At 41.2% G+C, this 20,686-nt stretch overlaps 2 protein-coding genes across 5 annotated transcripts in view; one reads left to right on the plus strand and one right to left on the minus strand.

Annotated features, from left to right (window-relative positions):
• The window catches only part of relch (RAB11 binding and LisH domain, coiled-coil and HEAT repeat containing), a 30,053-nt gene extending 21,866 nt beyond the window's left edge, over nucleotides 1-8,187 (minus strand). For all 4 annotated transcript variants that reach the window (XM_079181667.1, XM_079181666.1, XM_079181668.1 and 1 more), the window contains exons 1-5: nucleotides 7,715-8,187; nucleotides 3,539-3,628; nucleotides 759-830; nucleotides 560-615; nucleotides 293-406 (exon numbers count right to left, since the gene is read on the minus strand). In XM_079181667.1, coding sequence (XP_079037793.1) covers nucleotides 293-406; nucleotides 560-615; nucleotides 759-830; nucleotides 3,539-3,628; nucleotides 7,715-8,165 — 783 coding nt within the window. In that variant the 5' untranslated portion in view covers nucleotides 8,166-8,187. The remainder of the gene's footprint in view (nucleotides 1-292; nucleotides 407-559; nucleotides 616-758; nucleotides 831-3,538; nucleotides 3,629-7,714) is intronic.
• Nucleotides 8,188-9,129: 942 nt separating this feature from the next.
• On the plus strand, nucleotides 9,130-19,487 carry pign (phosphatidylinositol glycan anchor biosynthesis, class N). Its single transcript, XM_079181514.1, has 28 exons — nucleotides 9,130-9,503; nucleotides 9,715-9,836; nucleotides 9,979-10,077; nucleotides 10,312-10,418; nucleotides 10,748-10,872; nucleotides 10,995-11,125; nucleotides 11,235-11,354; nucleotides 11,548-11,588; nucleotides 11,723-11,782; nucleotides 11,983-12,075; nucleotides 12,408-12,463; nucleotides 12,636-12,714; nucleotides 13,093-13,275; nucleotides 13,391-13,530; nucleotides 13,936-14,035; nucleotides 14,235-14,327; nucleotides 14,633-14,724; nucleotides 15,154-15,259; nucleotides 15,364-15,472; nucleotides 15,806-15,908; nucleotides 16,052-16,154; nucleotides 16,586-16,672; nucleotides 16,889-16,944; nucleotides 17,325-17,400; nucleotides 17,532-17,605; nucleotides 17,976-18,018; nucleotides 18,135-18,187; nucleotides 18,375-19,487. The coding sequence occupies exons 1-28, from the start codon at nucleotides 9,187-9,189 to the stop codon at nucleotides 18,493-18,495; spliced, it is 2,889 nt and encodes a 962-aa protein (XP_079037640.1). The 5' UTR covers nucleotides 9,130-9,186; the 3' UTR covers nucleotides 18,496-19,487.
• Nucleotides 19,488-20,686: the final 1,199 nt, after the last annotated feature.

The following is a 20,686-nucleotide window of genomic DNA, read 5'->3' on the forward strand; positions in this document are numbered from 1 at the left end:
AATGAATAAACAATTTGTGGCGGACGGGTGTGTGTCCTCTGCATAGACAAAGCAGGAATTCATGCAGGCTCAGAACAGGACAGCTGATCCCAGTTGTTGAATTTATTTATGGTCACATGACCCTACCACAGCTCTCAGACCAGTGCCCTGAAGCTCACAAGTCTGATACCTCCTATTTCGCCTTCGGAAAACATACACTTTGTATTAAGAAGCAGTCAGAAATAAATGACTACAAAAAAAAAAAAAAGGTATTCCATTCAGATATTTGTCATTCAGCCAGAAAAATCTTTACCTGATCATCATTTTCATCAGAGAAGGTGATGGATGAGAGTTTGTGTTCATTTTTTAATAAATATTCATTTACAAGGAAGTTTAAGGCTCTTTTCTCCAGTGGGCGAATAGGCTCCTGAGGTAGAGAGGAAAGAGAAGCTGTGAAATGACTCACTCAAAGTCTAGCAGTAATATCATCACAGGGTTTAAAGGAACACATTTCATCTCTTGAGTCATTTGAAAAAGGAAAGGAATTCACAAATCTTTTAACACTTAACACATTTCCCACCTGAATTTCAGGACTTGACTTGAAGTTTTTTCTCTCCTGAGAGGGACCTTCGCTCTCTGAGAAATTGAGAAGATTTTAGATGAGTTTGAAAGGATGCTGAGTGTTATTCATCTAGTGGAATTCTCTTAGAAATAAAAAAAGAGTGAAAGCTGTAACAAAAGAGGGTTCAGGTGGAGAAGAAGTTAAAAGTACGCCACACCTGCTGCCTGAGTCAAGTTGGCGCGCAGAGCCTGAATGGTCTCCTTTGCTTTCCGTAGCTCAAACTCCAGCACTGGACAGGAAGTGACAACACACACACACAGGAAATGCATCCAACCAAAGACAGGGAACAAACAAATAAAACAAAGATGGGCATGAAAAACAAAACAACCACACGAAAGATTGTAAGAGTCATAAAACAAAACAACAAAAGGGGGTACATGCAAATCATGGGTCTAAGGAACGCATGCAGCAGAGGATCATGGTAAAGCCGGCTCGATGTGTGTAATGCATTGAGACACGTCTCAATGGTAGGATTTCCTGCCCTCGTTTGCCTCCCATTAACAGCACTGATGTGACCGACTTCAAAAATGGGAGTCCAAAGCTACTTCAATTGTAGCTGAGGTGAACAAATCTATTCAAGCTACCTACATGTAGCCTTGACAATCTAGGAGCTGTCTGACAAAGGATGTTTTCCAGGCAAATACCTTACTAACAAGTAATTCATAATTTGGTTTCAAGTCACTCAAAGGACAGCCAATGCTCAGGTTGTTACTTCTTCGAAAGCCAAAAAATAGGCCGTCATATTATGAACAACCCAATCTATAAAACTCAAGAGTCAAAATGTCTTTTAGAATATGGTATGTTACTGTTTCAGACAAAAAAAAACCCAACAACAACAAAAAAACCAACATATTCATAAACAAATGAGCAAGCTGTTTCTGACGTCTTATACAATCAGAGGCAACAAACATTTGGAAAGAATTGTTGATTTGTACATTGAAGTTTGAAAAGGTTAAACTAACTCTGAATAAAGAAAGAGAACACACAATATTCTTAGACACGTTAGATAAAAAAAAACACACGCAAAAAGTAAGAAGCGATGGAGCAGGAAAACTATGTTGCATAGCTGTGCACTGAAAATCTGCCATCTGATGTGATCCTGATTATGTCCCCAAATCTGTCTCCTAATGTCCAGGATTACGGGTCAACAGGTGTTGTAGGTTTCATACTTAACATACCAGTATGAAAAGCGTAAATGCTCATCAATCTTTAAGGTTTTTCTGTAAGGTCATTGTCAAGTTTCACTTTCCACAACTTTAAGAATATTATATTTTTGGACTTTTATGACCAAATTCACCCACTCTGACTCCATCATCCCTAACCTGCCCAGCAGATCAAGAGTGCACAGGATGCAAGCGCAACAAATGGAAAACCAAGAACTGAATAACGAGGGAGGTTTAAAAAAAGAAAAAAAAAAAAAAAAAAAAAGCTAGTCTGGATGGAGTGACTTGTCCAGTATTGGTCACTGGGGTTTGATCAACGTCAGGAGAAAGCCAGAAAACCCAGAGTCAGACAGCTGGGGGCAGGCATCTTGGCAAGAAGAACAGTTTCAGGGGATGAGAGTGGGGGTGGGTGAAGAGGGAGGAGAAGGTGGGGGGAAGGTGCCAATTTGGTGAGTAATAGTAATTTTTGAAAAGATGCATATTTTGTAGTTGGGAGCATGGAACCAATATCTCTGCTGCATGGTTTTAAATGTGCCCTTACAATGCATTAATGTACCGCATGTCAGTATGTTCTTATAGACTGTTAAAAGCCCCAAACCATAACAAAACTAGTTCCCTGTTCACAGTTTAAACTTAAGACTATGTTATCCTTTTTCTACTCTAATAATGCAATATGTATATTAAATTATAGACATGTAAAAAAAAAAAAAAAAACATTTTACAATACAGGAAGACACTAGTTTTCATGCTTAGCACTGATGTACAGTAGGACAAAACAATCTAAAACGTAAATAACTAAATATGCCACGGTTTGTGCACAATTCCATTCTGTAGTTATGGATTGGGGCTTTTCCAGACTAAGCTGGCAATGGATAATGTTAACTATTATTATTATTATTATTATTAACCACCTATACTATGGCATAATGTGCAGGGCTAAAAAGTAATTATAAAATAGAAAGATGAAAACAGGAGGGAGATAAAGTTAACATAATACAATTATCCCTGCATGACAGCACTGTCCCGTCTGCATTAATGTGAAGAGGCGTATTTACCCGTTTGTTTTCCTTTAGTTAGCAGTGTAAAAACACTCATCACACAATATCTGAGTGGAAAACAACAAGCTGCTCTTAACCAAGCAGCTGCTCTTAAAACCAGCGCTTTGTGATGAGGCGCCATCGGCGTCAGACTCGACTGTTAATGTATATGTGGCAAAGACTATGTAACGGTGTGTCACGACAGAGCCACAGGGGGAAGGGGGTGCGACTCCAAACTATTTTGAGACAGCTCCCGCACCAAAACTACTACAGACTGACTCCACAGGGTGAGAGCTGATGGGAAGAGGCACAAACACCTCAACCAAGTTAAAGAGTGAAACATACAGCATGTTGGAAGTGGGACATGTTGACACGTTTTACAAAAAAAAAAAGATCTGTTAATTAACCTAAGTCTTCCTAAAAACAGTGTGATTGCGTAAAAACACTCTTAGTGTGGACTCTGACATCAAATGTGTTAGAATACCGACGCTCATTATTTTGTCATCCCTATTAAAGCAGCTCACATACAGCAGTGTCACTGTGACAACATCAGAATGAATCCATATTTAAACTTTGTGGTGGCTCGGGTTACCCTGACATCACTATTATACAGGCTGTGATGCAGCTGTTATTGTCTTTCCTTCGACGCCATCCTCCCGTTCTGTCAATGCCTATTCCTCCTAATTTTGTTACGTCCCCGCGGTGAGCCGGGTCTCTGGCACTACGGTTCATCTCACCTGCGAGTCGCTCGTCCGACTCTCGGTTGCCGTCATCTGAGTAACGGGCAAAGTCCAGAGAGTCCAAGGTGCTGATGCTGTTTGCTCGATCTGAACAGAGACACAAAGACGGAGACAATAGTGAGACAAGTATACAATCCACACAACTAGATGAGTCCACTGTTAAACATGTGACAGGAATGCAATGACGCTGAAGAAATGTTCCCTCTCTGAAGGACACAACGGTAGCCCCGCTGCGGTAGGGATTTAGTATTTTGCTTGAGGACCCTTAACCAGGCTGGAAGCATGCTAACACTTGGCTCTAGTTCAGTGCAGGTGACTAACCAATGGGCCGCTCTTCGACCAAACAGATGGAAACTTTGTTAAATTCAGCTAAAAGCAGAGACCTTTTAAAAACTATGTGGGAAGGTTTATACTTCAGCCAGGAAACAGATGAGTCACTGCACATGTGGGAAAACAAATCAATCATAAAATGTTCACTTTGCTAAGACCTTTACTTTATGGAAACACCCATTTCAAAACTAACAGTAGGCATTGTTCACTCGAAGAGCAGATGAAGCTGACGCATAAGCATACTTGTCCTCCTATTTCACTGAGGTAGGCTGGCCTGGTAGCTTAGCCGATGGTGTTCGTTTTCCTCCACCTCAGAACAAGTGCAAGATTGGACTATTTGTTCTCCGATACCTCTGATACAGTGGAAGGTCACGCCAAATGTAGCTTGGAGACTAGCTGCTTTGCTTTGACCTAAAAGACTTCAGGCTTTTGAGACCTCTCTTGACCTGAGAGTACTGCGTTTTCTCTCGGTGGGATGATCTGGTGCTGAAGCCAACGCAGAGTTGCTCAAAACTGCAGTTCCTGGAATGGCCACTTGAGGTTCATTTAAATGATATTAAGGCTTAAAGTTAGGCCTAATTGAGTGCATGGTTGCTTTGAATAACAGGAGGGTGCCTTAGCAGGTCGCTGACTGCTAGCTGTCTGATCTTCTGTGTCAACCGGCCACCGACGATCCACCTCTGAGCACATTTTTGGATTAGCCACGAGATAGACTGTGTCATCACTGCCAAGTGGCCGGAGCCCCCCCCCACTTTGAGCTTCACAACGCCTCTGTGTGTGTGTGTGTGTTTATGCGTGTGTGTCACATGTTAAAATGGATGTCACCCTCTCATTACAGTGAGTGCACAGTGAGTGTGCTTCTGATCTGGCTGAGAGTGTGACAACGTTCTGTCTTGTTGATGTCAGGTTAACCCTTCTTTCTATGGAGAATGCTTCCAGCTGTCCTTACTTCCTGATAATGTTTGAGGATTGCTGTAGGTGGCTGAAATCTATTTGGTGAATTTGGTGTTTGTATGAATGCGTCTGTGAGGGAGAAAAGAAACCCCTGTAATTCCACAAAGTGAAGGAGCATGCACATATGTGGGCCAAAATTGCACAAAACAAGCATTTCTTCATGGCCAACTATTTGATTCTGTGCCTGTGGCGTGTATTGCCTTGACTGTGATGGATTTGACACTTGAGACTGTCACCTCTTCATTGCAATCCTTCCGGGCAGCTTGATAAATTGGCGACAGGGAAAGGAGCAAGAGTTTGGTTCGAGAACAAAGAGATACAATTAAAAAGAGCCGATACACACAGAGGCAAGAGAAGATGGATGGCCACAGTGTAGCCCGCAAGCTCCTTTAATGGAAAGACTGTCAGCTATTTCCAAAATATAAATTGGGGAGGAAACAATGGGATTTAATTTGAAAGGATGCACAGGCAGGCACAGAAACCTGTACGGACGTTTGTCTCACAATTTCAACATTAATAATACGATAATATATTCAATGAAATGTAACGATCAATAAGCCTGTGTATAAACTGGGCATGACTGTCACCTGGAACATGGCTCTAGTTTAAAACCACACTAATCCTACGTGTAAATGAACTGAATATTTGCGAATATATATTCCATAGTTAACAGTAGACTAGGTGATGAATTGGTGTGACTACACAGTGACATAGTTTCTGTGGAATATTTAGTATGCTGTGCCAACTCACAATGAAAAAGGTACCAAACAATAAAACCCTCATTGTGATCTGCTCCACTGCTAAGACATATGCACATATAACTCTTTCAAATGCACAGAACCACCTGCATGCATTCATTCGCACACACACACACACACACACACACAGTTTAATTAAAGGCAGAGAGTAATGAACAGGCAGCCACTCTGTGCAGGTCCAGAACTACATGAAGCTAAGCCAACACTCCACAAATATCATTAATCCCCTTCTCACACACACACACAATACCAACTCCCTGCCCCAGACGGAGAGTGAATGTCAGTTTGGGCCAACTAATAGGCAGTGCTACTGAGGAAGAGGTACACATGGCAGGATTGTTTCAACAGGCTGACAGTGGCTTGTGTTTGACCCGGAGTGCCTTTGTGCCAACTTTGCAGATTTATAACAGGAGAGAAGACATAAATAGTGGTTACAAACAACAAGAGCCTTGAACTTTTTATGTGAAGCGACAATGTGGCCTATTTGAAGTAGCAGATGGTAAGGGCCTGCAACTACAACTTTACTTTTGGATTCATGTTCAGAGAGCCGCTTTCTGGTGTCCCATACTGATGTGAAAAAACAACACCAACTTCTTAAATGTGACAGCTGACCGGCAACCTCGCACGTGGCAATTTAAATGACTCAAAAGCTCCTTGCATCAAAAGAGCAAACTACGACCTGACTCGCCAATGAGGGGTGGAGAGAGAACCATTCACGCTCCCTTGCTGCAAATTAGCAAGGTGGTGAGAGATGCCTTGTTGTGTCAAGTGGCTTAGAGCAACAGCTGCAGAGATGATACTGCTTGTAACACAGTCATCGTCCATTCACATGCTTACTGCAATGCTTATAGCTAACTGTCACTGGGTGTGTGAACACTTTCAGGCTAAGCATAAACAAGCCTGAAGTCCATCGCCTTCTCCCTCAACAACTTCCATCAGCTGCTTAATTTTTCCGTCTGATGATGGTAGATTTGACTTATCAGGAATCTGGGATGTCATATTCTTATGAAGCTTTACTCTCATCAATCTAATAAGAGTGAAGTCACCGTTTCTCTATAACCTTCCTGCCAGTTTCACAGCAGGGGTGCTGTCAAGTCCTGTCTTTCGGTTGCCATGCTCCGAACTTTTTTAAGCGTTTGTATGATAAGACAACAACCAGACCTTTGCAACTAACACACACAGCTCACACTTTATGTTTGATGCTGTGGTCTCTAAAAACGTACAAGTCCGTCTATGCAAGTATTTAATTCTACAGGGCCGGGTCAGGTAGGGGCTTGTTGTCTTGGGACAGTTGCCTTGATCCACACTCAAGACTATACAACAGCCTCCTGAGACACCAGGTTTTCTTGTCCATTGCTACTGCATCTAAATGAGAGAAAATAAATCTTCTAGTTATAAAACCAGATCATCTCTTTCTTCAGCATGTATTTATACATGCTGTTGTTCCCTCCGCTGGAAAGCTGCCAAATGTTTATACAATGAAAATGCATCATCTGGCCTTGTTGATGATCCAAAAGAGTACAAGTTACAAATGCAGTACTGTGTCATGAGAGACTGTAAATATTGTGAGCCATTCGGAAACTAAAACACTGATTTGATTATAGCAGGCTTTATTTATGTGTGCATTGGGCTGTCACCATGGTTACAATTTGCATAGCATATTTGTTTATCTGTCCAGACTCTTCAGTCACCACATCATACTGCAGATTATTCCCACACGGAAGTCTGTAAGGGGAAGAGGGTGCTATAGATATACACCCTTGATCAATAAACCGAAGTGACAAGTGAAGACAAGTGAACGTGTATTTCCCTACAGAGCTCAATGACATATGTATCACTCGTCCATCTCGTCCGGCTAGATGGTGTGATGTAACATAACAGCATTCCTGTGATGATGTAGTCTGAATGTCAGCCAGCACAGCTGACCCTCGAAACCCGCTTGTTGACTGCGGGCCCTCGACCAGAAGGGCAGGTGCAGCAGGCGGTTATCTCATGATTTATTGGCTATCGAAGCTAGGGGTTTTAAGATAACGCTAGGTAGCCAGTGGGCTAACTCTGTACAATGCAGCATTAAAGACAGAGCTAGCCGACAGCTACGTGACTAGCACTGGGAGCAGCCGACGTTACTTACTCAGCGGTCCTCCAGGTCCGAGTACCTGATCTTTGGCAGGCGGAGTGCCGCTCTGACGCTCGAAGTTGCCAGGGTTAGAGAAATAATCCCGCAGCCTCGGAAGCTCTCTGCCTGCTTCCAACAGTTCTGTGTGAAACTCCAGGGCCGTGAGGATGTATTGGTCCCGTAATAGCTGTGCGGCAATACCGTCCACAGATAACCGTGTCTCTGTGGTGCCTGCCATAGCGGTGGTGGCCGCGATCGAGACCGAGCCCTCACCACTGGGGCTCGTCCGGTTGCTAGACAGCAGAAGTGTCGGGGGCTCGGCGTCCGCAGGCGGAGAGAAAGGATTACCTGGCGGCGGCCCTGGCGCCCCATCACTGGGACTTCTCTCTGTGTCAACTGTTTCATTGGGTCGCCGCTCAGCCTCCTCTTCAGAATCACTGTGATTAAACGGGTTGACCGACGCCATTTTTGCACTATAAGGATTCTTGGCAAGCTAGGCTAGCTAAGCTAACCAGACCCGCTTCTTCCTGAATGGATATCAAGCTAGCGATCATAGGTGGCTTTGGCAAGGGGGGGGAATGCCAAGCTATGATTGGCCAAATTCGACCCACAGCCCGCCTCTTTTCTGGGATAGTAGAACATGATTGGATAATAGCGAGACAGAAAGGAAAACTGGGCAGGGCACATTTGACAGCTGGTAGCCTATGCAAGCTAATGTGTTATCAAAGAACCACAAGCTGTGATAATAGCATTTTCCAGTGAAACTGCACTATAACACATATAGCTTGACAATTAAACTCAACGTAATATTGTTTCATTTTGATAAATAGCGTTTTAAAAATATTCGTAGAAAGCTCGCTGGAGAAATATTGTTTAACTACAGTACCCACAATTCAGCTGCACAGTATAAACCTGCGACGTACATACGTCAAAGTCACAACAAGGAAGTGAATGCTCATGTTGCCTGAATTTCTTGTACTAATCTTCTTAGAAAGAAGGACGGTTGGGTTTGTTGGAGGACGCATTTAAAGATTACGCTGATCTTGTTCCGCACAACAGATCTGTCGCTTTCTGTCGACATCTCCGAAGATAACATGGAATCTAAATCCGGTGAATGGGCTGTAGTTACTTAGATACTTCTGATCTCCTATTCATTCATTAACGAGCCAGCGCTCCTCGTTGTTGTGTGCAGATTCCACTGACAAGTTACAGGTAATACTCTGTGCATGGCCAAAGATGTGATTGCTTTTCAAAGTCACGTTCAAAAGTTGTAATGACTGCTGGCCCAGTGAGTGATTTACTATTTGAATGAACTAAATATAATGTCTGCTCATTGGTTAATAGCATATGGTGACAGAAGGATTACCCTAGCCATTAAGCAGTCTTTACGTGGCACAAACTGGCTTAACCTGGCTGTGTAATAGTGAACCTTTATAATACCTCCTTTTCCATTTGATAACCTTTTAATCCTGATCTATATAATATGTATGTCTGTCCATATTTGCCTCAGTCATTTCTATTCTGTCTTTTCTTTTCCCCCGTGGTTGCTCTGCAGACCCAGCTCGGTGCTGAGGAAAATGAGGATGATCACCTTCCTCCTGGTAGGACTAATAGTCCATGTGGTCTTCTTCCTCTCTATCTTTGACATCTACTTCACCTCTCCCCTGGTCCATGGCATGACACCCCAGGTCACACCCCTGGCACCCCCTGCGTCCAGACTGGTGTTAGTGGTGGCCGATGGTCTCCGAGCAGACAGTCTCTTCACACTCCTCCCGAACGGCTCGTCCAGGGCCCCATACTTGAGGTTTGGAAACTGAAACAGAGCATTGAGCTCTGACGTGGTGTGTTTTTGTGTTTATTCATTAATCCAGAACAGGAAACAGTGTATATACATCTGCAATTTGTTTGTGTGTGCGTAATTGTTATTCTTGGTCTTTTCTTTTTCATTCTTTGTTCTTAACTCCTGAGTAACTGGTGTTCGTATGTGCACATCTGTGTGTGTTTCCCAAAATCAGGAGTGTGATTGAGGAGAAGGGTACCTGGGGTGTGTCACACACACGCGTGCCCACTGAGTCTCGTCCCGGTCATGTTGCTCTCATTGCTGGCTTCTATGAGGATGTTAGTGCTATTGCCAAAGGTAGGTGTGTATGTTGTTGATACAGAAAAGGCTATGTGGAAGACCAATTAATTGTAGCTTTTGACACTATAGGTGACTATTGCTGTTTGTCTGTTTGTGAGTGCAAGGTCATTGACCTGTTTTTGTGTGTTTTTTTCTTTAGGTTGGAAGGAGAATCCTGTAGAGTTTGACTCCGTGTTTAATGAGACCCGACACACCTGGTGCTGGGGCAGCCCTGACATTCTGCCAATGTTTGCTAAAGGTACACAAACAAAACACATGCACACACATTTACATGAACCACACAATCAGGACAACCAACCTAGTCAGTAAAAAAAGCAAAAGGTCACAGACTGTATCACAAATCTGAAATTTGTGCTTCGCAACTCATCTCTTTTATTCCTCATCATTACTGCTGACATGTTTTGATTATTTTTGAAAAGCCCTTTTTTAAATGTCTTGTAATGGAGCTCATGTTGTGCTGTGGTGTTTCCAGGTGCCAGTGGAGACCATGTGTACACCCACACATACCCAGCAGGGGAGGAGGACTTTGCCTCCACAGATGCCTCCAGGCTGGACACCTGGGTGTTCACTCAAGTCAAAGTATGGTAGTGGAATTACTCACTATAACGATGCATGTTGTGATACATCTGTTGATAGTAACTACTGAATAAGTCATAGGGTTTTTAGATCATTTGCTTGTGTAAAGCTTATACTTTCCACTTTTATACTCATTGTCGCTTAATGCAGCAAGGTGCTTATGTTATTTGTGGACATAAAATGCATTTTCATGTCGTAAAATGTGATGCCATGTTGAGTCATTACAATGGATTGTAGCAAGGCTGCAACAAGCTTTATTGGAAATTAGTGGTTGTGAGGATTGCCATCTTGAATAAATCTAACTATGTTTGTTTTGTTTTTTCTGCTTCTAGTCATTCTTTCAGTCAGCAAAGTCTAACTCCAGCCTGAGGGCCAGTCTGCTTGAGGATGAGAATGTGTTCTTCCTGCATCTGCTGGGCATCGACACAAACGGACACGCTCACAGACCAATGTCACAGTAAGAGACATGTTAATACGATTTTTATTTTTATTTCACTCTGTATGACATAACATTAAATTGAACAAAGTAGCCTTAATTTAAGTGGTGGTATCTTTATCTTTCATTTGCCTTTTGTCTAGGGAGTACCTAGACAATATTGGTCTAGTAGACACCGGTGTCACTGAACTGGTGTCTATGATAGAAGACTTCTTTGATCATGATGGAAGAACGGCCTATGTGTTCACGTCTGATCATGGCATGACAAACTGGGGTAAGACTCTTGTTTCTGTATGTGTGCCTTTTTACTGTATACAATGAAAAACAGTCTTCACTGGAGTCTTTTATATCATCTGTCGATGTCTGTGTGCATGTGTCTCTAGGTTCACACGGTGCAGGTCATCCCTCTGAGACACTCACCCCTTTAGTGGTTTGGGGAGCCGGAGTTCACAGTGCCCACAAAGTCACTGAACCACAACCATACAGTGATGGCTTCCTACAAGGTGCTGAACTCATGTACTAAAGGTTTCTTAGCTTAAATTTAGGAACCAGGTTCTCCTACATCCACTAATGACAATTATTTTTATTTTCAGGCAGGGTGGAATTTAGCATTTTATTTGCAATAAAAACAATGTTGTAAAGTGTCTACACTATATGTTTTATTGACATTGTTTTTATGCCTGCTGTTTTTCTCAGATTGGAAACTGGAGCATCTTCGAAGAGTTGACGTCAATCAGGTTAGGCCCATGGCCACCTTTTGATAAGACACTTTGACATATTCTATGTGTATATATATATATATACTATATATATTATAAGGTGATACAACACAACAACAAAAATTCTATATTTTTTTCATTGTTTTCTGCAGGCAGACATCGCTCCCCTCATGGCTTCTCTCATTGGTGTCCCCTTTCCTGTTAACTCAGTTGTAAGTGCAGAGATAAACTAAGGACAAGGGAAATAGTTTTGTGATTTTTCTTAGAAAGTTCTATGTAAGTGCTCACAGAATCATTAAAGTTGTCGGAAATTGATTTTAAGAGTACACTCCAGTGCCTGTGACAATCAGTTATGTCACTGAAATGATGTGTCCACACATCTTCACATGTTGACGTGTCTGTGTCTCTTCAGGGTGTGTTACCTCTTCTCTACCTTAACAACAGTGACCACTTCAAGGCGGAAAGCATGTACACTAATGCTATTCAAGTACTAGAGCAGTACAAGGTATGAAAGCATCCAGCTCTTCTATTTCTGACATGTTGGTTTGTTACAAAGGCCAAGAAAACAATCATTTGTAGCCTCAATGTTGAACTTAAATGAAAATAAAATGGTAAAAAAGTATTATTAATATTATCAGTTGGAATTGTACTACTATGTTGGTATTACTAGATATCTCCAGTACTACTTATTTGATTTATAACAATAACTTCAAAATGATAGCTGTGAACATTTCATTGTTATGGTTTGAATTGTGATAAACTTATTGCTGCACATATCTTATAATACAGTAATTTGGTTATACATCTCTGGTGACTGAGCTATATATATTTTTGTAGATAAAAATGACCCAGAAAAAGGAGACAACCTTGTCTTTTCTCTTCACCCCATACCAGTAAGTACAATTAGTGAGTTAATGACTTGTAATAGCTGTGAATTAGGTTTCAAAAATGTTGAAGTACTCTGTTGCTGGTCTATGAAGCACGCTTTATCCGGTCAACATATTTCCGACCACAATCAAATACAATTTCACGCACTCTTTATTGCTCTGTCTCACTGTTTTCCAGACTTCTGACTGAGTCAAAACAATCAGAATTCATCCACAAGGCTAAAATACTGATTCAGCTGGAGAAGTATAAAGATACTGTGAGTATTTGGAAATGACAATTTACCTACAAGCTACATACCAACAGTTGCGTAAATACATTAAGCTGGTGTTGTAACATGGTGTTCACATGGACAACATTTAGCACTTATGGTGCGTTCGAGGACTATGTAGTGACCAATGCTGTTGAATGATACTCAGCTGATGTTGGAGTAGAAAGTTAGCCACTATTATGCCTAACGCCTCTGGAACCAGCTAAAATGTGGTAATTACTGTCTACGAACAAACCTTTTTGTGTTTTTTGTCATCCAGAGTTTCTTTTGTGTTCCTTTACATTTTTTGCTGATTAATCTTCTCCATGACATTTTAGATTTTGCTAAAGTTCTTCCTTTCGTTTCCCCTCGTCTGCCTCTTGTCAGATTTCCCTGTGCCGGTCTCTGATAGCCCATGCTCTGGAGGGCCTAGCCTACTACCACACATATGATAGGTTCTTTCTGGGTTGCAGTGTGGTGCTGGGATTTGTAGGCTGGACCTCATATGTAGTCCTAGTCATACTGAAGACTCATGCCAACCTCAACAGACGCCCCAGTCTCCTCCGACAGGTCAGGGCATACACTATGATCCCTCTTTCTTCGCCTCTTCCACCAAGACAAGTTTCTGAAACTAGAATGTCTTGTGAAATTACATTATTGGTGTTGCTCCTGTGTATGTGTGCAGATTCCCGGCCATGCCTTGGTGAGGTTGTGTTTGTGTGTGACAGTGGTGATCACTGTGTTCCTGCTTATCCAAAGGAGCCCCGTTACCTACTATGTGTACTGCCTGCTGCCTGTCCCTCTATGGTACTCTGTCCTTAAAGAGTGAGTAACGCACACATTTGAGAGAATGTAAAATTAAAAAAAACATAGAACACACCTGCACACTTACATCACAGGCTAATGAAACAAATGGGAAAAGTTCATGCATGCCGTTTTCTGAGAGTGGTGGTGCATTACCACACGTAGACACAGGATGTCAGCAAATATCAAAAATGCATCATTGAAGATCTCAGCAATCAAGAAATAAAGCAGCTTTTTATTCTCACACACACATGTTGGTGCATGTCCAGCACAGCTTCAGTGAGGTGTTAATTTGATCCTTTGATGTGGTGTTGTATCCATTCATGGTTCTCCTCTGTAAATGGATGAAAGCACAGCCCATGCAGTTTTCTTTTGTGTCTCCCTTTTACCACAGAAAAATAATATTCTAATTCTGATCCACTTTAGGTCCGGGACTCTGACAGATTTAATTCGCTCAGCTCCCTCTCTGCCACTGTGGAAGTGTTTTGGCTATTTTGTGCTGGTGTCGTTTGGGATCGAGCTACTGGTAGGAGTCTTTACTGTCTTCTAGTGTACAGTCGGAGTCATGTTTCTGCTACAGCACACTGGTGCTGTGTTACTTATCAGCCTTGAGTTGACCACCACATGCAGTACGTATTACAAAGTGGTCTCAATGTATTGGGCTCATTGTGTTTAGTAGATGTTTCTCTGTAACATGGATGACAGTTTAACTCTTCTGCCCCCAGGTGGTGAGTTTCTTCCATCGCGCCATGCTTACTGTGGGCCTGGCTATCCTCTCTCTCTGGCCCTTCCTGACGGGACTTTTTGGCAAGGCCAAGGTAACTACGCTTCAGATCACCGTTTCAGCAGTCACAGTGCTAAACACAAAGAAAAGGCATGGTATTTGAATAATCCCACACCTGAACAGGTACAGAAAAGGATGTGTTCTGAAGTTTTGGGAATGCAAAGTACAGCTTCTTAGAAATGAAGCGTGAACACAGCAGCAACATGTCCTGCTTACAGAAGTTTTTTTTTTTTAAATAAATATGACTTTGCCCTTTGTCTACTGTCAGATGAAGACTTAAATGATGAGATCACATACAGTATCTAACTATGTGAACTAATTGTCTCTCTTCCTGTGTAGTTCCGTTCGGTGAGCTGGTGTGTGGGCTGTCTGTGTTTGGCGGCGTTCCCCTTGATGCCTGTTGTGGGCAGAGAGCCTAATATACATCTGGTGTGAGTGTTTCCTCTTATTTGCTTACATTTATCAGAAAGTTTACCACAATGTCACGCCATGGCTCAGCTCACAAGCCAGATTAAGTTCAGTCAATTTGTTCATCTCTATACTTACTAATCTTAAACATCATCACATAGTGGTGACATTCGTTTGCTAGAAATCATTTAGAGATGGGCATTGTCGTTGGAATCAATATCGCAATATTAATACAAATAACTTTCCTTTTATCAATATACGTATATCACAATTTGGAGGATGACAAAGCTTCACAAGCTTATAAGGCATGTCCATAACAGACAAACTGAATATGATATGTGAAGTGGAGGAGTCAGAGAATTTTAACAGCAGCATCGTTATTCAACATACATGTGCAAAATGAAGTTGTGTGTCTGTAATAGTAACTTCATATATGATGTTTGTTTGCTCAGTACCTTTGCAGGTCTACTCGCTATCTTCACTTCAGCCTGTTACCTCTGGTCATCCAGACAGAGAACGACACTGCACCCGAGTGACAGACAGCAGTTTGTCACCCAGGTAACCACAGTACATATCATGTTGTGTGTGTGTGTCTATAATTGTGTTTGTGTTTGTGTCACTGCATTTTCTAACAAAAAGTGATTTTGTCTCAAACTATACAGATGCTCCATGTGGCAGTGTGCGCGTACATTCCATCCCTCACACACTCCAGCCTGCAGCAGAAACAGGGCCTGCCACTTTTTAACCAGATCGTCAGCTGGACCACATTAGGTAGGTGGGTGGGTGTGAGTGAGCAGGGGATACTTGCGATCATGTTCACACCATAGAATTTCACAGGGAGATTATAATCCTGTTCAGTTTGTATTTATTTAAACATTTTAAAGAGCGATCAGATATAATTTAAACTATTTAAGTCCTGGGTTTGAATTCAACCTGCCCCCCCATAGCTGTATCTAGTCCCCTCTCCTCCTTTCCTGTCTTTTGTCCTGACTAACCAATAAAGACAAAGAATTATCTTTAAAACAATAAAAGTGACCTGCTGTATTACATGCCGCACAAGCTGTAACACCCAGCACATCTCCCCTGTCTCTTGTCTCTTCTCAGCATCTTCTATGCTCGTTCCATTGTTGAGCTCAACGCGTCTTTTCCACCGACTCCTCAGCGTATTCCTCTCTCTCACGGCCACATACCTGCTGCTCAGCACTGGGTAAGGCAAGCACTTTCACACACACACACACACACTTCCTGCAGCTGTACTAACACGTCACATTTGTGCCTTGTGTAGAGTTTTATGATCACAGCAAAGCTACAATAGTATAACATTTTGAATGTGTGTTTTCTCCCTCCCAGGTCAGAGGCATTGTTCCCTCCGGTGTTATCTTGGTTGATGTTTGTGTGGATCAACATTGAACAGGAAGCTATGCTTGCTCAGGGTGTCTCTGGCAGACAAGAGGTAAAACTCTTTAAGTGTATGCTTCTATACTTAGAGTTCGAAGAGCAGCATCACATGTTGTCGGCTGTATACAACACCGACAACCACATTTCCTGTTGGCATGTACTGTTTGATCTTGTATCGACATATGTTCATATAGATTTTATTCAAAAATACATTCTGGAGCCTCTACTTATCTGTACTGAAACGTTACGGTAACATTTACTATTTACTCACTTTATTGGCATTTTCTTCATCAAAGAAACGAGGAATCCCTACTCATGATAACATTCTGTAATCTGTGAAGTGGGCTTGCATACATCTCTACATAATGTACACAAGGTCTCAGTACTGACTGATGCTATCACATGTTTGGGTGTGTCTATGAATGTGTGTGACTGGGTGTGTGCACATGTGTATGGGCATGCTTTTGTGTGTGTATTTTCTTTCAGCTCTCCACAATTGATTTCTCCGCAAACATTGACATCGCCAAGATCCGACAACTGAAGTTGGATGACATCAGGAGATCGTACTTTTTTGTATCCGCGTTGCAACAGTGACATTAGCTGAAGCACAAAGACAAATGACCTTTCTGGCACCAGTGTATTTGGGAGTAGTGATTCTGTCTCATTGTTGTCAGCAGTTATTGTTCAGGCCAAACTATGTCCAATGTAGATGATCGTTTTGAAAAGTTAGGATTAAATTGTTTGCTGTGTGAAGTGCGCAATCTTTCCTTGACTATTTATTTTCTACAGGTATTTTTTATAATAACAGCTTTCTTTGGCACAGGGAACATAGCTTCCATTAACAGGTGTGTACGTTTTTATTTATTTATATATATATATATTTGCGTATGGTAAATGGCAGGAAGTTGTGTTAATGGGGGGGTTATGCATGGTTCATGGTTTTGTCAGCAATGCGTCATTTGAATACAGGAAGGAAATATGTGATTTGTGAAAAAGCAGTTAACTCACTTTCTGTGTGTTATGTGCATTGTTTAGTCAACAGAGTCTCTTGTGTAGTGCATGCTTGTGTACTTTATGTGAGGTTGCCTGCATTGTGCCATAGTCATTCTGTACTTTTAAATAAGTTTATTGAGCTGTATTCCCTAAACAGATTTGTGCTCTGATAAGAGTCTTTTTGTTTTTATCTGCACTCACATCCTCTGCTTCTTTCTCCTTTTTTTTCTAGTTTTGACCCAGCGTCTGTTTATTGTTTCCTCACTGTCTTCAACCCTTTCATCATGGGAGGGCTGATGATGTGGAAGGTACCATAAAACTTTGTTTCTATGGTATTATAACCATATTAGTCATAATCTATATATATATATATATATATACGTCTATTTCTCTGGACTTCCTCATTAAATCTTAAATGTCTTGTCCTTTGTTCTTGCAGGTTATCATTCCATTCATAATAGTAATGTGCACTTTTGAGACCATCCAAGTTGCAACACAGCTCTCCTCAAGAAGGTAACTTCTTGTCGCAGCCCTCAAGATATGATACTCAACTCATCTGCTATCGGCCCAGTTCAGCCACAAACTTCTGTTTTTGAACTTCTCTGGTGGTTGGCGGACTGACATACACATAAACCACGTCTTCTCTTTGTGTCGGATGCAATTTGACTTTTAAACACACCGACACTATACGCTGTTATCAGATGAGTCGCCTCAAATAACTCAATGTGTTTGTTTTTTCTGTGCTTCGTTGTGTGCGTGAAGAGGATGTCAATCTACTGTCTATGCTATACGTGAAGTATTTTTGTTGTTGTGTATGTTTTTAATATGAAAGGTCTTGTTTTTAATGCTTTCCTCTGTTCTGTTTCTTATTTTTCCTTTCCAGTTTGTTCCTCATTGTCCTGGTCATCTCCGACTTGATGGCTCTGGTAAGGCTGTGTGAAATGTTGAAGTTGAATGTTAGGTTAAAGATGCACTGGGATGTTTTTCCTGTAAAGTACAATATACAGTATACTAATTTGTAACTCCCTCGTCCTCTCCGCAGCACTTTTTCTTCCTGGTGCAGGACTACGGCAGCTGGTTGGACATTGGCACAAGGTAGGTTAACTTTGAAATACACGGTTCAAAGTCTTAATTAGTTACTGATTTAATAACTTGACTCACATATACACACACACACACTGTCTTTCCTCATTTTTTGTGCCTTCCATCATCTCTTTAAGGCCATCTGTGATGCATACAGTTCCATATAAACACGTTAAAGTTATTTCTCTGTCTCTTTCAGCATTAGCCATTACGTGATAGTGATGTCCATGACCATCTTCCTGATGTTGCTCAGTGTGGTCACACACATTCTCACCTCTCAAAGACTCATTCTGTGGAGACCCAAGATGCACTTCCCCTAAAATAGACGTGTTTGTGTGTGCATTCACACATTCTAGTTGAACCAAATATTTGGTACTTCTTTTACTTAGATTTTGTAAAGATATTTTTCATCTAGCATTTGCCCCTTAAGCCAGATTTTGTTGTATAATATATAGGATATTGTTTTAGGACTCAATATAGTGTATAGTATTGTGCAAAAGTCTCACACCACTTGACTAAATTGTTGTTGACTTTTGGAAACCCCCTCTTATATATATTCCTACTAGTGAAGATGCTTTAAAACATCCTCTCTCTCATGTGACACAGATAATTACTCAGGTTTACCTTCTCAGATGAAATACTAAGTTCTTCTTCTCAACAGTTGTTGTCTACCTTGTATTAATATAGAATAAACACTTGTGGTCTAAGACTTTTGCACAGTACTGTTTTCCCCATATTGTCTTGTACACTCAGTCTCTGTTCCAACGTCATTGTTTTTACATTAATGATTGATGAATTGACTTAAGACCACTTGAATATTTAACTGTACATTGCACCTTTGCCAAGAGTGCTGATTTATGATCCACTCAAGAAAGGTAACTTGATAACTCTATTAACATTATTTCCTGTGAAGCTGCCTAAAACATATCCTTGTTGAGAAGGATTAGGGAGTTATTTTAATTTATTTATTTTTCTACCAGTCAAACTGAAGGAGTGAAATGGAAATGGGAATTTCCACCAAGTGACCTGTGTGTTGTATTGACTGCAACCAATAGCAGGATTAAACTTGGTGTCAGTAAAGTTTATGTGCTTTTTGTTTGTACATCAGCTTACACCGTAACCCTAGGGTGGGCTTAGAAACGCAAGATAGGAAAGTAAAGACTAAAACATTCTTGTAATGCTGCTAAACAACTGCAGTCCAGATGCACTCATGTAGCTCCCAGTAGCTTGAGAACCCAGTGGCCAGCACTGGGATTGTGGTTGCATTTGAAAATGTGTAAATGCTTGTATTGTAAATAAGAACATTGGGATGTGCTGCATAAACCTTTGGTTAGTATGTTTTAATAAAAAAAAAATTAAAAAAAATACAACATTGTTTTTCATATCAACCCATAAGACAGTACTAAGGACAAAACTATTACTGAGAAAATAGGTAAGAGGAAAAATATGTATTTCTGATTTGGGGGTGAACTGTCTCTTTAAGTTGAAAGGTTTTAGAATGCAAATACTTTAAATGGCATAATAGTGCAAACGGTCGTAAGCATATGCTTAATCAATGGTACAATTGTGAGGGGTTCCTTGGAAAATGTTCTGCCCTGTAAGTCCCTGGCCCCCAAAAGTTTGAGAACCTATGCCATACTATGCTATGAAATTGTTATAGCATAATATACCATTCTTTTTAATGGCATACTATACAATGACATTTGTATGGCATACTTTACTATGATGTTGTTTATGACTATATTATGACTTTTTATGTCATGCTATATGACATACGTCTGCTTCCAATGAATACATACTAACGTGAGATCCAAACAACTCTCATAAAAAGAGATACAGCCACATAAGTAAATGAACCTGGTTATAAAGGTTAAAAGCGGAACTACTGGTTTGGATTTCAAATGAAAATGCAGAAGAAGCAGTGGGCGTAAACGGTGCATCTACATCTGTGAAAACATCTTTTTTTCCTTGGCTGGCAGACACTGCAGAAATGACAGCAAGTTTAAGTATTTGTCTCTAAACCACAGGCAGATTTTCTTTATTATGCTGTTTAGTACTTTGGTATTATCATTGCACAGGTACATGCAACCATGCACCAATCTAACCCTTCCCTTTCCGCCCCTAATCGATAGTCCTATAAGCCATTCACTCTATGTACAGTTCCGCATCAGATTCTAATGGTTTGTATTTAGGTGAATATTGCAGACACAAAATAGCAGGCATAGGTAGAGGGGTGACCAGAAGGAGGAAGCAGCCAGCTCGTTGGTTGTGAAAACATGTGTGTGCAATCACCTCCTGTTTCTGACAGAACACATATGCACGCACACACACACACACACACACACAATATGCAAAACCGGTGGTTTCTGACAACACAGTCCCACAGACAAAGTTAATTTTCATAACCTTAACTTCCACATTAGTTGGCGCACACATACTAACACATGCATTCAAGCAGAAATAAAGACACGCACACACAGACGTACTTCCTCAGACATCGATCGTTTCCCA

Source organism: Pholis gunnellus (assembly GCF_910591455.1).
Source record: "Pholis gunnellus genome assembly, chromosome: 20".
NCBI lineage: Eukaryota > Metazoa > Chordata > Actinopteri > Perciformes > Pholidae > Pholis > Pholis gunnellus.

Coding starts and splice junctions, on each gene's coding strand:
- pign (XM_079181514.1), top strand. CDS start 9,187: ATGTCTGTCCATATTTGCCTCAGTCATTTCTATTCTGTCTTTTCTTTT. Junction 11,783..11,982: donor CCTTTCCTGTTAACTCAGTT/GTAAGTGCAGAG, acceptor GTGTCTCTTCAG/GGTGTGTTACCTCTTCTCTA. Junction 16,945..17,324: donor AACATAGCTTCCATTAACAG/GTGTGTACGTTT, acceptor TTTTTTTTCTAG/TTTTGACCCAGCGTCTGTTT.